This window comes from Aspergillus candidus (assembly GCF_002847045.1).
Source record: "Aspergillus candidus strain CBS 102.13 unplaced genomic scaffold BDW47scaffold_24, whole genome shotgun sequence".
Lineage (NCBI taxonomy): Eukaryota > Fungi > Ascomycota > Eurotiomycetes > Eurotiales > Aspergillaceae > Aspergillus > Aspergillus candidus.
In genome coordinates, this window is record NW_020194029.1 from 118,724 (window position 1) to 133,597 (window position 14,874).

Here is a 14,874-nt window from a genome sequence, read left to right on the forward strand (position 1 = left end):
ACGAATCAAGTCGCCGGCACCAGCTTGCCGTGCTAAACGTTAGTGAGTTAATAATCTTCCCATCCATGGGTAATCATGGTCATAACCGCCATCTTAATCTTGAAGAACATCGCCGTCGTCATAACTCATAGCATATGGATTGTAATCGGGATAATAGTCACATATTGGCCACGTACAATAAAAATCGGGATAGAACTCTGTAATAAGAGGTAATAAGAGGTAATAGTAATCAGCATAATAGTCGTCTATAATAATAAATTACCACTTAACACGAATAATAATGAACACAAATTATATCGCATTTGCCTTTTACCAGCTCAAGTCACGATCGTCGCCTCTTCGCCCTCTCTCCAGTCCCAACTAATCTTTTTATTCTCAATACTCTCTCTTTCTTTCCCCCCTCTTTTCCTTCGCTGTCTTCCTCATTACGTCTCACTCACAAACCTGCCAATTTTCTTTTCCGTTCTATTTTTTCTATTTTCTTCTTCTTTTCTCTTTATTTTCTCCCCCCTCTGTGAAGTCCGCCTTCTTAACATTTACGCCGCCGCCCGCCGTTCATCGCCCCCCCTTCCCATTTCTCCCCCTCCTCCATTCCCCGTGATTAGTTAGACGGTCTCTTAGAACCTTGGTTACTGTCTCGCTGGGAAATTTCTTTCAGGAAAAAAAAAAGAAAAGGAAAATCCTTTTTACCTTTATTTCTATTTTCTTTTTTCTTTTTCTTTTTTTACCCATAAACCTTTGGATTTTTATTTTATTTTTATTTTTATTTTTGTTTTATTTTATCGTTCAATTTTTTTCTTCTTCTTCTTTTGATTCTCTTTACTATTTTTTTAACATCTCACTCACCCCTTTCTTTTTTTTTTTTTTTTTTCCTATCTTCCTCCGCTACTTGCTCCTGGTCTCCGCTCCGATACGCGTTGTTCCTGGCAGGTTTCTTTTTTACTTTTTTTTTACTACCGAAAAATCCCAGTCCATCTCGCGCATTGTTGACGCGAAGTAAAAAAATTGACTAGCAATTTTCCCTCTAGCACTGCTGGTTGTGTTAGACCCACTTACACGCCGCCTCCCTGGTGGATCAGGACCATTGACTGTTTTGACAACGTGCGGATAAAAAGAAGTTCCCACACAACTCGATTTTCCTGGTGGGTGACCGTGGGGAATTCACGATCAAGCATCGCGACCTCAATCCTGACCTCTTTTCTGCAGTGGAGTCGAATCTTGTTCCTACACGCCCTACACCGCCGACCGTGGTCCCTTTGTTCCCCCTCGTGACTGTCCGCTGAATTGAGCTTCTTTGCTCTGACACGAGTTGCTTCGTTCCTCGAGAGAAATCCTTGGCGTCAAGTACCAGAGCAGGTCAATCGAAGACGAAAGAAACAGAAGGAGATTGGAAAAAACAAGGAGAAAAGAAAAAGGAATCATCGTCGAAGGAACGATCAGGATCCGAACCCAGGTCGTGGCATTGGCAAACTTTCTCGCGTCAATAGAAACATTTGCCTTTGATCCGAAGACAACCGGCGAAGAAAAAAAAAGACAGGGTTTTCCGTTCGACAATCAATGATTGGGATACCGTGATCGCTTCGTGTTCAGAATCAGCCCTACTTCTTCTACCCACCCCTCCTTCGCACACTCCCGTTTCATGATGGATCCTAGATCTCATCCATCCCGTCCCCCATCCACCAGCTTACCCCAAGGCTCCACGCCCCTCTCCTCGACACCTATCTCGAGTATGCCAATGCCCCAGTACACCATGCAGCCGCAGTACCCGGTGTCGCAGTCGCATACTCTGCCCCCGTTGCAGCCTCATCACAGTCAATCCCCTGCCCCTCATTCATACATGGGCCAGCCGCCGTACAGGCCGGATCTGTCGAGGTTTCCCACTACGACCCATGATGTCTACGCTTCTTCCACGGCCCCCATCATGCCTCATAACACCGTTGGCAGCTTGCCCCCGGCGTCGTTCCTCTCCCACCCCAACTCGCAGGCTCAGTCCTCGCAGCAGCACTACCCGCCTCCTCATAGCGTGCTGCCGCCTGCGTCGAGTGCCCAAACCTACCCCCAGCCGATCGCCCCCGCACCGCCGCGCGACCGTCGCCCGGATTTCTCCGGCATGCCGTCCGGCGCGTTTAGCTACTCGGACGGTAAGGGGTCGCCGTGGATGAATCCGGATCCGGTGACCGGGGCGAACGGCGCGTCGCCATATGGGGCCAAGGAATCGCCTCGCACGCAGGTGGTTGGGTCGCAGGGCCGTCGTGGTATCCTGCCGAGTGTCCCGGGACGCGCCACCCCCGTCACGAACGGTGTGAATGGAACCGCAAAGAGCACGACCATTCCCGCCAAGGATGCGGACGGCAAATTCCCGTGCCCGCACTGCAACAAGACTTATCTTCACGCGAAGCATCTTAAGCGCCATTTACTGCGGCGTGAGTATCAGCCTGTTCCCCCTTGAGTCTCCATTGCTTGATCCACTAACTCCGACCAGATACCGGAGATCGCCCGTACATGTGTGTGCTGTGCAAGGATACTTTCTCCCGGAGTGATATCCTGAAGCGCCACTTTCAGAAGTGCTCGCTGCGCCGTGGGAATCCCACCGGGGCGACCCACTTGTCGCATCCCCAAGCACACCTGAAGAGATCTCAAGCTGCAAACGCCGCCAAGCCGATCCAGGATGAAGTCAGCAGTTCCATCCCCCCTCCCAGCGGCCTTCCCGGCGCGACCTTCGGCGAGGGGCCCGTGAACGGAGCTGGTCTGGCGCCCGGTCGCCCCGGGTACGCGGATCAGCCCCCCATGGGCTTCTCGATGTCGTCGGTCAACGGAATGAGCCGCGCTCACCCGGACGATGGGTACAACGCAGGGCGGCCGGGAGGTCCGTGGTTGGCGGCTCCGAAGCACAACCCGTACCTCGTGCAGCCTGGCCCTGACGTGTCCGGTCAGCCCTTGAGTGTTGACCGTCCCTCCCTTGAACAGGTAAAGCCCCCGGTCATGGATCCCAAACGCCCTGTCATGCCAGGGCCCACTCCCAATCATACCGGCGAAATTGACTGGACTTCGATGTTTCAGCCCGGAACCCACGACGGCTACATGAATCCCGTCTTCCCCCACTCCATGGCAGCTGGCCACGAGCCTATCCATGCTCCCGTCGACGCGGACCGGAAGTACTATCCTACCACCTCTGCCGGGCCCCAGGAGGGCGGCATGAACGGTCTTTACTTAGCCTCGACTATGGGCGGTGACGGTATGTAAAATAACCCTGCTTCGCTTGGCATAGAGGGGGTTCACTGGCTAACGGGATAGGTACCATCCAACCTGCGCGGCAATAGTGGCGAGATGAAAGTGATGGATCGTTTAACTTGACTTGCCAGCGCGTGTGGTGAGGCATGTGTGATGATAGGTAACCTCCGTTGCCTGGTTGAGAGTCATGATCGCAAGGTCGATTGTCTTTACTTGTGCAATAGAGAAGTGTCTTGATTTCGCACATGCAACGCACTACCCGCACTCGGCGCGATGAGGTGACCGGATCCCGATTTCTTTCTTTCTTCTTTCTTCTTCATCGTTACGAAAAAAAGGGTTCCTTTTACAGGGTATTGGGTCCCTTCGACCCAAAATCGAGTCAGCATTTTTCCCCGGCGAGTTGCACTATTGCGGTGGTCCAGGATTTTTGTTTTTGTGTGCTTGTTTTTCCAACCATCATGAGTGCATCGATGGGTTGGGTGTGTGTGGTTAAACGGCGTCCCACCATAGACTTGGGCATGTTGATTTTTATTTCTTATTTTTTTTTTATCTTTCTTTTTCCTTGTTGTTTTCTACTGTGTTGATGATTACATTACAGTTTCTTTTTTGTTGTCTGCTGCATCTCTGCCCCGTGAGCCCCAGCGGTGGTTGTGGGAGAGCCTCCGTCGACGTTGATCCTATCCTTGTTTCTTGACAGCGACTGCATGTCGGTCGTCGGTCTGGAGCCGCCCGACCAGTGCGGGTTTGTACATGCACGCGGATGGCGCCTGTCGATTGATCTCTTCCCTTCTCCGTTCATGTAAGTACTCTGTGTGTTCTATTCGGACATATGCGTTTTGCTTCGAGGTGTTTTGCCGCATGTTTCGTTCCGTTGTTTTCATCATTATTTCTCTGTCTTTCCACCTGTGTCTTTAGACACTCGTCCTGTCTGTCATTCTCTCCGATTGACCAGGACCACCTGGTGATATCCCCACCAGGTTGACATCATGATTTCTACATGGTTTATGGTTGGGTTATGCGCCCAGCCCACCTGGTGGCATGCGATGGACCGGACTTGTCTCCGGTCCATCGCATGGGGTGTTGTTTTCATACGTCGGCTATCTGATTGTGTTCCGCCTCCTGTATTGTGTCAGTCTCGTGCATCTACGGTTTTATTATTTTCTGTCATTGATTTTTGCGGTGTGTTTCAAGCGTCACGAGGAGGAAGGGGAAAGAAAGGGAACGCCCGCGAAGGCCCGAAACCCAGGAAGTGTCAAAAGCTAGAATATAGACCTCGAGTTTAGGAGTTTTGTGATAATGAGGGAATGATTAGATTTGTTATTATACTGTGCTTGGTTGATCATCTGAATTTCATTAGTGTAGGCGCTGTAGGCACTTAAGGAAGGTGAGTCGGTCACATGGTTTGTGTTGACCGTGGACGGGGACCCGGGAATTCCCTAGAGAGAAGTTAGTTCGGGGCATGGGTTCTCCTTTGATGTGGATGTGGATGTGACGGAGTGGAGGTGGGGGCCTCAGATAATGACATAGCCCCAGTGTGGGGGAAAGCTGCCCATCGATCGCCAGTCAATCTACTCGTCCTATCAAACCGTCGATATTAGTATTGTTGCATTCATTCCACCAACTCAGTCTACACATACCACTTTAGACAGAGACAACCGACAGAATACAATCCATCTGATAGATCGAGAAATACCGACGTCACGACACAACCAGCAGGGTAAACGCGGAGAGTTGGTGATTGGCTGTCACAAGGCCCATGCCAACGGGAACCTTCGGGGAAAACGGAGAACGGGGAACGGAGAAAACTGCGGCTGCTCACTTTCTTCCGATCTCACCTCCTCTTCTATCTCGGTCTATCATATATCTCCAATGCTCGTCGTCTTCTCGACGTAACTCTGCCTAGATCCATCCGTGAGTCAGACACCGACGACACCACTACTGTTTCACATCCATCCACCAGATCAGTTCGTCTGTCCTATCTAGACAACGAACTGACCTAAATCAAATCAACATGACAACCAACCGCCCATTCCTCGCCAACTTCCTAGCGGCCTTCCGCGCCCAGTCAACCTACAAGACCTCAACGGCAGCCACACAATCAGCAGCAGGCCCCTCATCCCAGATCTCTCAAAGCGCCAGAGCGATAGCCACAAAGGCCGCTTCTGGCGCTGCGACCACCACCGCCCCGGACTCGTCGTCTTCCTCCTCAGCCACCACCACCACCACCACAAACGCAGCCACCGCAACCACCACCACAGCAGCTACAACTACACACCACTACCACCACCACCCTCACCATCATCCCCATCACCATCACCACCACCATCACCCCGCAACAGCAGGAGCAACACCCCCCTCCAGACCCAACTCCCACACCCGCACCCCACTCGACTCGCCCGTCCCAACGACAGCAACAACAGCATCCCCACCCCCTACCCCGGCAATCCCATCCTCCTCCTCATCCACCCCCATCCCCATCGCCAACACAAACACACACGACCGCCGCCGCCGCGGCAGCGACAGCTCCAGCGGCTCCGGTGGCGGCGGCGGCGGCTTCCGCGACGCGCTCGGCCCGGAGAAGTGGTACATCGGGGGCCGCACGCCTGGCGGGGAAGAGAGGTTCTACCGGCTCGGGATGGTCACGAAGGGTGGGGGGAGGCTTGGGGGGAGTGGGAGGGTGGGGAGTATTGATCAGTTGAGTTTGTGAGATGGGTTGTTTGATTTTACTTGTTTCTTTTTCCCCCTTTTTTGGGGAGTTAAAAATTGGGGGCGGTGTTAGAGAGGCATGGGTTTGGCGTTTGGGATTGTTTTTTTTGTCTGCCTTGTTAGTGGTGGTGTGTCGGTGCGTTGGTTGGTTGGTTTGCTTTGGACAGTGTGAGTGAGCGAGAGGGGAGTTTTCTGACAAAAGGAAATGGAGGGAAACGAAGAAAGAAAGAAAACATGTGCTTGTTCGGGTTTCTTCTCTTTCTTGTCATATTCTCGGTTCTCCCTGTTTATGTTTGTTTACTTTCTCTGTCTATCTCTAAACAGCGATTGTACATGATTTGATCGATGACAAGGCTGTATCTTTTTATTCTTATACATAACTGTGTATCTCATGTATGCATGCATGTATGTTGTGCATTGTGTTGCATGGGGTTTGGTACGGATTAGATTGGGTGTATTTGTATGAATCGATGTAGGTATGTGTGATTCCTATATTGCTGTTGTTGCTACAGCAGATAGACTTCTGTACTGTGTGTATCTAGGGTGGTGGTACGTTGGGAGAACGGTATCATGTAGTGCGAGGTGTACATGGACATTCGGTGTTTACTACTCGCCGTCATTCCTGTACTCTGATATCAGAGATTAATCATTATACATACATGTATAGATAGATACATAATAGACATCTAGACAAGACACTCAACCACGAAGCAACCCCTCCCTCTCCCCCTCCCCCTCCCCATCCCTCTCATCCGCAATTTCCTCCCTATCTCCCCTCGCACCACTCAACCACCCCATAGGAACAGCCGTCCCAGCCGCCAACACCCCCAAAGTCAACGACATAACCGGCCACCCAAACCGATGATCTATAAAACCCCCCCACATCGGACCCAAGAAAAGCCCCATAAACTGCGCCATCGTCTGCACGCCGAACGCCTGCGCCACGGCTCCCCTGGCGCCGAAGATGCCTGGCCGCGCGGCTTCCATCTCGTCGAGGACTTGTTGCGTTTCGACGTAGAGGGCGGGAAGGCATGCGTTCATGCAGAGCCCGGCGGCTGTGAGGAGAGAGAGGAGGAGGATTTTGTGTGCGGTTGTGTTGGAGTCGACGAGGCGGAGGGCGATTAGCGGGAGTGTGAGGAGGGTGAAGGAGAGGGTTGTTATAAGGCGCGTGCCGTAGCGGTCTGAGAGGGAGCCTTTTTTTTTTTTTTTGTTAGTGTTAGTTGGATTTGGGTTTGCGGTGTATGTTGGGGAAGGATTGATAGGCTGGGGTAATAGAATTGGGGGGGTATACCGAAGTAAGGCTCAAATAGTGCCGTAAATGCCGATGGGAGGAAAGACATTCCTGCCCCGAACGGCCCCCAGCCGAATCGCGTCTCGACGAAGATGGGAATGGCCTGGCCTGGTTAGTCACGTTCGCGATAGAGTTGTATGCATGGCTCACCGAGTCAAAAGCCGAGTAGAAGAGACCCTGGACTAGCAAGGCCCAACAAGAAATGAGCACCCGCGGTTGTTGCATAATCAGCCACAGAGCAGGTCGTCGTAGCTTTCCATTGCTTGGACTTGGTGGGGCTGGCTCCGCAAATGTCTGATAAGAGACCTGGCTTTGATGGGGTGAAGCCGGGGTCTCCCCATCTTCAGTGATCAAGTATCGCTCCGCAACTTTCTTTTCGATGACGGATACTCTCATCACGAGATCTACCCCGACGATGACAAACGCCATGGCGAACACGGCATGGTACCCTGCCACATCGTACACTAGCCCCCCTAGCAGCGGCCCAAGTAGAAAACCCAGCGCAACAGCCGAGCCCAGGTACCCGATGGTCTGGCCGAGATTGTCGAACGCCACCGAGTCAGCTAGCAGTGCGAGGCCCGCCACGGCTACCATGGCCGTTGCGCCGCCCTGGAGAATCCGGGCAAGGATGAAGAGCTGGATCGTGTGCGCGGCTGCTAGGATGCCCATCGAGGCGCCTAGAAGGATCAGACCCAGCAGATAGGGCAATTGACGGGTGGGAGCTGCGTCGATGATGTAGCCGAATATCGGACAGCAGATGAATGCCATGGCGGCTTCGCATACCAGGAGCACGCTCACCCAGTACTCTCCTGTCCATTGTCAGTTGTATTCTAGACATCAAAGAAGTGGGAAGAATTAGTGGGGTTGACGGACGATCTTCATATGGAACGTTGGCGCGATCGACTAGGGCTGTTGGCATGACGGGGACAATCTGGATGTTTAGTGGGTTTTCCAGAATCATGCCCTAGGTCATGAGGCGCTCACCATGGCGTAGAGAAAATATTCCTAGAAAGGTGAGCAGAGTGTCTGGCTGAAGTGAATGACTGTATAGTATAGTACTTACTGCAAATGACGATATCCAGACTGTAGCGATGATGAAAGCAGTCGAAGAACGGAAGCGCAGCAGCCATGGCGGGCGTTTTTGCTCAGCTGAGATAGCAGACCACATGTTGCTGTGCTGGAAAAGAGAATAGAACGTTCAATGAGGGATCTGGGTGAGTATATGATTGTCGAAGTATTCAATTTTGAGATGTGATTGAGTGGGGAGCTGAAGCCGGGCTGAGGTGAGGTGGATCCATCAAGACCACTAGTCGATGCGAGCGCTGCACAAGTCGAAATTGAACAAGGATCTAACTGGTACGATACGATCATTTCAGGGACAAGGTAGAGCCAGAATGGTGCGAATAGAAAGAATGCTGTACATACTACGAACTAAATAGCGTCAAGAGGGATCTTTGGCTGAGCATGACGACGTAGAGAGTGACTCAAGGATGCATGGCATAAAGATATGCTATGAAGCTGACATAATCATACAGATCCGGATGTCAGGCTAATCTCCGATAAGATAGCGACGGTGCGATAAGGAGGCCGCGGCCGTTTTCCACTCGCGGGCATCGGAGTTGGCCGATGGCCTTCATCCCCCCGGCACGCTTTATAAACGCCTGCTGCGCCGCCTGGATCCATTCACGATTTTGACCCCCTAGAAATCTCTCCTCGCCCGTAATCTTCGCTCAATCACTTTCCTCTTCTCCCCATAGTCCCCCTCCCACATCCACTTCACCATGCCTGAACTCGCCGCCGCCCGCTACGGAAAGGACAATGTCCGCGTCCTGAAAGTCCACAAGGACGAGAAGACCGGCATCCAGACCGTGGTGGAGATGACCGTCCAAGTCCTCCTCGAGGGCGACATCGAAACCTCGTATGTCTTTCCCTTCTTGTGAACAACGTGATAGGAGCTAATTGAACGGAAAGATACACCAAGGCCGACAACAGCGTGGTGGTTGCTACCGACAGTGTCAAGAACACCATCCACATCCTGGCGCGCCAGAACCCAGTAACTCCCCCCGAGCTGTTCGGCTCGATCCTGGGCACACACTTCATCACCAAGTACGCGCACATCCACGCCGCGCACACCAAGATCATCACGCACCGCTGGACGCGCATGACGATCGACGGCAAGCCGCACCCTCACTCGTTCATGCGCGACGGTGAGGAGAAGCGTAACGTCGAGGTGGACGTGGTCGAGGGCAAGGGCATTGACATCCGCTCTTCGCTGAGCAACCTGACTGTGCTGAAGAGCACCAATTCGCAGTTCTGGGGCTTCGTCCGCGACGAGTACACCACTCTCAAGGAGACCTGGGACCGCATCCTCAGCACGGATGTCGATGCCGCTTGGTGCTGGAAGCGCTTTTCGGGGCTCGACGAGGTCCGCGCCAATGTGCAGCACTTTGACGCTACCTGGGAGGCGGCCCGTGAGATCACCCTCAAGACCTTTGCTGAGGATAGCAGCGCCAGTGTTCAGAACACCATGTACAAGATGTCTGAGCAGATTCTGGCTCGCCAGGCTCTCGTCGAGACGGTTGAGTATGCGCTGCCTAACAAGCACTACTTTGAGATTAGTATGTCCCTCCTTCTCCTGTACGTCTGTAGGGCTTCGCTAATATGTGCAGACCTCGACTGGCACAAGGGCCTCCAGAACACGGGCAAGAACGCCCAGGTGTTCGCGCCGCAATCGGACCCCAACGGCTTGATCAAGTGCACGGTTGGTCGCTCGTCCAAGGCCAAGCTGTAGTCTCTTTGCAGTCCTTCGAAACATTCAAGCATCTCTTTCTGTTGTTGGAGTTTGGGCTGTATATACTATATAACAGCGGGACCGGTATCTCGCATTTCAATCACTTATTTTAATACACGAGTACTGTAGATGATATTGTGTAATCTAGTAGACACACGAAATTTCAGAAAAAAAACTCCCACCCATGCGCTAGCAGTAAGGTAAATAGTACATGATAATCAGACAAATATACAGAGAACATAGAAAACGTTTATGCGCTGGTCTTGGCCTCCTTCAGAGCCTGCTGCACTTCAGGCATGGACCCAATGACAGACGGCTGATGTCCCAACTTGATGATATTCTCCTTGTAAGGATGAGATACACCCTCGAAGGCTATGACAGAAAAAAAAAAGTTAGCATTATACCAAACCACATAATGACAAGCATCTGAGAAGGAAGACAAACTCTTCAACCGCGCCAGCCTCGGCTCCCGCAACCGGTTCTTGGGCAGCATACCACGCACCGCACGGCGCAGCACCTCACCACCACCCCATTTCTCAAACATCTTGTCCATGGTCATGCTGCGGAGGCTACCGGGCCGGGTGCTGTGCGTGTAGTACTTCTTCTGGAAACGCTTCTTGCCCGAGGTGCGCAGGTCGTGGCAGCCGACAGCTACGACGTAGTCGCCGCAGTCCGTGGACGGGTCGTAGATGGGCTTGTTCTTGCCCATGAGGAAGAGCGCGATCGAGGAAGCGATCCGACCCAGCGTGCGCTCGTCGGTGCCGACATCGATGTGGTGCCATGCGCGCGAGTACGCGAGGCGAGTCTATTCAAATGTTTTCTTTAGTTTTGGTCATGATTTTGGGCGATTGGTAGCAATGCGAGGGACTGGGATACCGACCTTGCCGACGGTTTGCGACATGTTGATGACGGGCCCAGGATGGGATGGGGTCAGTCAATCAAACGAAAAAAAGTTGAACAGTATCAAAAAGAAGGTAGAGGAGAATATCAAGGTGGGGCCAAAAGAGAGTCGTCCACCAACGTAGATAGTTACAGACCGCTCAGCTACTACCAGCAAATCCTCCCAACGCAGATGATGTCCAAACGGAGGTCCCAACTTTCTCCGGACAGCATCACGTGATACACGTGACACCTGGACAACCCTACTTCCCAAAGCAGACTAGCGCCCACCCGTGGGTTTTCGCTAAGCGAATCGCGCCCGCACGGAAAGATCACTGACTACAGACGTCGAAGGACGAACTTCTTTTTGATCGATAGCCTGCGACGACCAACGACACACTCCCCCCCGCCATCCGATCAACATGGCTTCCGTCCCGAGTGTGCAATGCTTCGGCAAGAAGAAGACGGGTGCGTTTGACCTTTTCACTTTTTTCCGCTGGTGATTTTGGTTATGGAGGGATTGTGAAATGCTAACTTGAGTTTTGGTATAGCCACCGCCGTCGCCCACTGCAAGGTATGCTCGATACTTCACCACCTGTTTTCTTCCCATCCTGCATGAGTGAAACGCCTGTCGAACGAGAGAGGGAAACCAAGAGAAAAAAAAAAAAAGAAGGGGACGAAGGAGAATTATATGGCTCCGGAGGGAAGGTTGCGAATGGCGACGGGATAGCCACGACAATACAACACACGAACAGCGTCTATTCAAGAGCAGTAACTAACGATCGAAACAGCAAGGCAAGGGTCTCATCAAGGTGAACGGCAAGCCCATCTCCCTGGTGCAGCCTGAGATCCTCCGCTTCAAGGTATGCATATCCACGCACTCCACACCAGACCCGGCACTTGCTCTCGACAAGAAGCAAAACAGAGAAGAAAAAAGGAACACAAAATAACTGGATATCTTCAAAATTAAAGGTCTACGAGCCCCTCCTCATCGTCGGTGCCGACAAGTTCGCCGGCGTCGACATCCGCATCCGCGTCTCGGGCGGTGGTCAGACCTCGCAGGTCTACGCCATCCGTCAGGCCATCGCCAAGTCCATCGTCGCCTACTACCAGAAGTTCGTCGATGAGCACTCCAAGAACCAGATCAAGCAGGCCTTCGCCCAGTACGACCGTACCCTCCTCGTCGCCGACAACCGTCGCCCGGAGCCCAAGAAGTTCGGTGGTCGCGGTGCCCGCGCCCGTTACCAGAAGTCTTACCGTTAAGGGTTTTCTTTTTGCTGCTCTCTTGGTCTCTCTGTCTTCGGGGCGCAGGGGTGGGGTTTTCTGGTCTTCTACTCCCTGTTTTCCGCCGTCTATTATCCCCATCGTCGGATCTCTCTACCCGTTAACCCTTTAACTGGGGGTTTCTCCCCCGGAGATGGAATAGAAACAAGAGAATTAGAGAATAATCTTTGACGGTTGCTTTGTTGGTGAACTGGGGGAGTGATTCGAGAACATAAAAAAAAGTGGAAAAAAGCTTTACTCGGTCCGCTGGCGATCATGGTTCGATGGTGCAATGGGGCAAGTGGATTTATGGTTATGGTCCGATCCTGGCTCGGTCTCGCCTGGTTTTAGTGTAGACCAGAATCTCAATATCACCCAATTTCTTACGTTCGGATTGATCTACTCGCTTTATGTGTTTACTGAAGCCAATTATATGATTTGATGTCTACTGCCTTTTTGCATGATATTGTATCGCCAAGGTACTATCTATGTATTATCGTAGCTTGTATAGCTGCCTCATGTACATCACATTGCTTATCTCCCACCTCGGATCCCGCCCATGCCCATCCCCACCGCACAAGGTTATTCCCACTGCTTTAAAACCATTCAAATACCGGACTCTCCTCTGAACCTGTCATTTGCCGTCTGTTGGAAACTGCACACAACAACAGAATCCAGCCCCCATGCGCTAAGTAATTCATGAAGGAAACAAATCCATCGAATAACAACCAAAGGGCATCTGGACAAAGAGTAACTAAGCAGAAGAAATGCGTCGGTCAGCCCAACCAGTGCCATCCAGAGAAAGCCCATGCATTCCATTCGAGACCCCGTCCTGATCGCTATCATCATCGTCCGCCTCCTCCATGGACAAAAGCTGGAATCGATTGGGAACAGCGGCTGGTTTCTTCACAGCCGCTTGCACCTCGCTCTTCGGCCCGGCCGGGGCTTTGACGAGCGGCCCGGTGCATTCGTCGGGTGTAAACCCAATGCGCATACCCTTGTATGTCAGTCTGGACATCATGCAGGACCGCGCGAATAGTGCGTTATGGATGGAATTGGTCGATATGTAGGCGTTTCCCAGTTTGAACGTAACCGTGATGACAATCAAGTTGTGAATATGGTCCAAGTCCCGACGGATATATTCCTCGGTGACGTTGGGCTTTACATTGTAGATGACCAGGTTCCGGGATGCCCCATTCTTGACCTTGGCGCGGACGTATGGAGGGAGGTAGAATTGGCGGTCGTTCCACAGTACCTCCGTCTGGGGATTGTTAGTGTAGCTCTTTTCATCCTCTCTGGGTTCAAAGTACTTACGCGTTTCCCACCGACGTAAAGACCGTACGTCTTGCAATGATTCAGGAACTCCTGTGCATCCGTCTCCTTCACAAATGACACGCTTGCCGAATGTTCTCGCGCCCGCAGATAGATGTGGAGAAGAGCACCGCCCCGCATAACATCTACAATATCTTTATGGGTGACCTTATCAGGTAAACCGCGGAGCAGAACCGTACGTTGATCTGCGGGCGAGGGAGAAGATTCTGTGCTTCTCGAAGATCCTCCATAATCGAAATTCTCATTGACTTCATGTGATCTCAGCAATACTTCATCATCATCTTCGTCGCTATTATCATCGTCGTCAAAACCGGCCTGTCTATAATTACCGGCGGAAGCGCCGCGCCTTTTTTCAGTCGGGCTCCCAGAGGTTTCACTGAGCGTCATTGGTTTCTCATGACCAGCCACGGAATTACAAGAGTCGGAACTGTCCACTGTGGGGCCCCCATAGGTCAACATCTGGAGACAGATCAGCCAACGTTACACATCAGGCAATAACGTTCCTTACATTTAGAGTCTCTGGCGAAAGGCCACCTTTCAACAGAGATTCTTTCAGTTTAGCTAGCAGAGGAGTTAGACGAGAGACATGGCAACGTGTACCCCGTCGACAGTGAGCGATCAGAGCACCTGGAGGGCCACGTACTGTACAGACGCGTCTCTTGCAACTGATTCAGAATTGATTAGACCGAATGGTAAGCTGCCGCTGAAATTGGGAGTCTAATGCTTACCAGATGTTCATATTCTGCATTGGCGATAGTAATCACGTCGGAGCTCACGTCTGAGGACGCATGGTTCTGAACGACCAGTTTGATCAGAGAGGAGCCACCTTGAGTGAGCTGCTTGACTTACAAATTCGGCCCTATGAGATGTTAGTCACATGTACCCAAAAAGTATATGGGGTGAAAAGGGGCGAGAAGCTCGCTGGAAACGACGTTGTTGAAAGATCGCAGCAATGCATAACATTCACACCCCGTACACAGTTCAGTCACAACCAGTGACATAGTATCGGGCACAGGCCAGCAGCTTACCGTTGGAGCAAATATTCGAAATGGGACTTTTCCACGGTAATATATGAAGCAGACATAGTGACCAGTGATCTGGAACAAGACAGAATCAGAAATGTCCAGCTAGAGAGAAGATAACAAGAACGATAATTGATAGGTCAAGGATAAATAGATACTTCCAAGGATCTAGCTCGAACTGTGGAGAGAGGGGGCGAGAGATCAATCCACTGAACTTACCCCAATCCAACGTGAGCTTTGTAAAGAGCCGCCACAGCTGATATGAGAGCAACAATATGAATCACGAGGGGAAGAGAGGAAGGAAAAACAGAAGGGAAAGAGGAAAAGGGGATAAAGTAGAAGAAACAGCGAGCGCGAGA

The 14,874-nt window shown here is 51.8% G+C and overlaps 8 protein-coding genes across 8 annotated transcripts; 5 read left to right on the forward strand and 3 right to left on the reverse strand.

Moving 5' to 3' along the window:
* Positions 1-1,531: 1,531 nt before the first annotated feature.
* On the forward strand, positions 1,532-3,380 carry BDW47DRAFT_34119 (C2H2 transcription factor). The gene is made up of 3 exons (XM_024818789.1): positions 1,532-2,423; positions 2,483-3,235; positions 3,295-3,380. Exons 1-3 carry the CDS (start codon positions 1,640-1,642, stop codon positions 3,318-3,320), a joined length of 1,563 nt encoding a protein of 520 aa, XP_024671771.1. The 5' UTR covers positions 1,532-1,639; the 3' UTR covers positions 3,321-3,380.
* A 1,862-nt stretch (positions 3,381-5,242) lies between these two features.
* On the forward strand, positions 5,243-5,938 carry BDW47DRAFT_125996 (uncharacterized protein; the record flags this gene model as incomplete). The annotated part of the gene is made up of 1 exon (XM_024816475.1): positions 5,243-5,938. The coding sequence occupies one exon, from the start codon at positions 5,243-5,245 to the stop codon at positions 5,936-5,938; it is 696 nt and encodes a 231-aa protein (XP_024671772.1).
* On the forward strand, positions 5,891-6,373 carry BDW47DRAFT_106280 (uncharacterized protein). The gene has a single exon (XM_024812738.1). It carries the CDS (start codon positions 5,940-5,942, stop codon positions 6,111-6,113), a length of 174 nt encoding a protein of 57 aa, XP_024671773.1. The 5' UTR covers positions 5,891-5,939; the 3' UTR covers positions 6,114-6,373.
* A 170-nt stretch (positions 6,374-6,543) lies between these two features.
* Positions 6,544-8,396, reverse strand: BDW47DRAFT_117756 (MFS transporter; the record flags this gene model as incomplete). Its single annotated transcript, XM_024815121.1, has 7 exons — positions 6,544-6,559; positions 6,797-7,130; positions 7,229-7,331; positions 7,379-8,037; positions 8,102-8,159; positions 8,213-8,233; positions 8,292-8,396. The coding sequence occupies 7 exons, from the start codon at positions 8,394-8,396 to the stop codon at positions 6,544-6,546; spliced, it is 1,296 nt and encodes a 431-aa protein (XP_024671774.1).
* Positions 8,397-8,917: 521 nt separating this feature from the next.
* On the forward strand, positions 8,918-10,126 carry BDW47DRAFT_106284 (urate oxidase). Its single transcript, XM_024812739.1, has 3 exons — positions 8,918-9,146; positions 9,200-9,846; positions 9,898-10,126. Exons 1-3 carry the CDS (start codon positions 9,010-9,012, stop codon positions 10,017-10,019), a joined length of 906 nt encoding a protein of 301 aa, XP_024671775.1. The 5' UTR covers positions 8,918-9,009; the 3' UTR covers positions 10,020-10,126.
* A 6-nt stretch (positions 10,127-10,132) lies between these two features.
* On the reverse strand, positions 10,133-11,074 carry BDW47DRAFT_106285 (mitochondrial 54S ribosomal protein uL13m). Its single transcript, XM_024812740.1, has 3 exons — positions 10,900-11,074; positions 10,464-10,824; positions 10,133-10,391 (listed from the first exon to the last, which is right to left on the reverse strand). The coding sequence occupies exons 1-3, from the start codon at positions 10,918-10,920 to the stop codon at positions 10,270-10,272; spliced, it is 504 nt and encodes a 167-aa protein (XP_024671776.1). The 5' UTR covers positions 10,921-11,074; the 3' UTR covers positions 10,133-10,269.
* A 179-nt stretch (positions 11,075-11,253) lies between these two features.
* On the forward strand, positions 11,254-12,609 carry BDW47DRAFT_106287 (40S ribosomal protein uS9). The gene is made up of 4 exons (XM_024812741.1): positions 11,254-11,366; positions 11,450-11,472; positions 11,690-11,761; positions 11,871-12,609. Exons 1-4 carry the CDS (start codon positions 11,321-11,323, stop codon positions 12,159-12,161), a joined length of 432 nt encoding a protein of 143 aa, XP_024671777.1. The 5' UTR covers positions 11,254-11,320; the 3' UTR covers positions 12,162-12,609.
* Positions 12,610-12,693: 84 nt separating this feature from the next.
* On the reverse strand, positions 12,694-14,353 carry BDW47DRAFT_106290 (RNA-binding protein). Its single transcript, XM_024812742.1, has 4 exons — positions 14,222-14,353; positions 14,002-14,158; positions 13,476-13,952; positions 12,694-13,422 (listed from the first exon to the last, which is right to left on the reverse strand). Exons 1-4 carry the CDS (start codon positions 14,239-14,241, stop codon positions 12,916-12,918), a joined length of 1,161 nt encoding a protein of 386 aa, XP_024671778.1. The 5' UTR covers positions 14,242-14,353; the 3' UTR covers positions 12,694-12,915.
* Between the last annotated feature and the right edge of the window lie 521 nt (positions 14,354-14,874).

Bases quoted from the DNA above. Each gene is read 5' to 3' on its own strand.
- BDW47DRAFT_34119 (XM_024818789.1), top strand. From the start codon at position 1,640: ATGATGGATCCTAGATCTCATCCATCCCGTCCCCCATCCACCAGCTTA. The intron at 2,424-2,482 runs GTGAGTATCAGC...AACTCCGACCAG, and splicing joins TAAGCGCCATTTACTGCGGC to ATACCGGAGATCGCCCGTAC. The intron at 3,236-3,294 runs GTATGTAAAATA...CTAACGGGATAG, and splicing joins CTCGACTATGGGCGGTGACG to GTACCATCCAACCTGCGCGG.
- BDW47DRAFT_106280 (XM_024812738.1), top strand. From the start codon at position 5,940: ATGGGTTGTTTGATTTTACTTGTTTCTTTTTCCCCCTTTTTTGGGGAG.
- BDW47DRAFT_106284 (XM_024812739.1), top strand. From the start codon at position 9,010: ATGCCTGAACTCGCCGCCGCCCGCTACGGAAAGGACAATGTCCGCGTC. The intron at 9,147-9,199 runs GTATGTCTTTCC...TTGAACGGAAAG, and splicing joins GAGGGCGACATCGAAACCTC to ATACACCAAGGCCGACAACA. The intron at 9,847-9,897 runs GTATGTCCCTCC...TAATATGTGCAG, and splicing joins CAAGCACTACTTTGAGATTA to ACCTCGACTGGCACAAGGGC.
- BDW47DRAFT_106285 (XM_024812740.1), bottom strand. From the start codon at position 10,920: ATGTCGCAAACCGTCGGCAAG. The intron at 10,825-10,899 runs GTCGGTATCCCA...ACATTTGAATAG, and splicing joins TGTCGCAAACCGTCGGCAAG to ACTCGCCTCGCGTACTCGCG. The intron at 10,392-10,463 runs GTTTGTCTTCCT...TTTCTGTCATAG, and splicing joins GAGGCTGGCGCGGTTGAAGA to CCTTCGAGGGTGTATCTCAT.
- BDW47DRAFT_106287 (XM_024812741.1), top strand. From the start codon at position 11,321: ATGGCTTCCGTCCCGAGTGTGCAATGCTTCGGCAAGAAGAAGACGG. The intron at 11,473-11,689 runs GTATGCTCGATA...CGATCGAAACAG, and splicing joins CCGCCGTCGCCCACTGCAAG to CAAGGCAAGGGTCTCATCAA. The intron at 11,762-11,870 runs GTATGCATATCC...TCAAAATTAAAG, and splicing joins CTGAGATCCTCCGCTTCAAG to GTCTACGAGCCCCTCCTCAT.
- BDW47DRAFT_106290 (XM_024812742.1), bottom strand. From the start codon at position 14,241: ATGCAGAATATGAACATCTG. The intron at 14,159-14,221 runs GTAAGCATTAGA...ATTCTGAATCAG, and splicing joins ATGCAGAATATGAACATCTG to TTGCAAGAGACGCGTCTGTA. The intron at 13,953-14,001 runs GTAAGGAACGTT...ATCTGTCTCCAG, and splicing joins TTTCGCCAGAGACTCTAAAT to ATGTTGACCTATGGGGGCCC.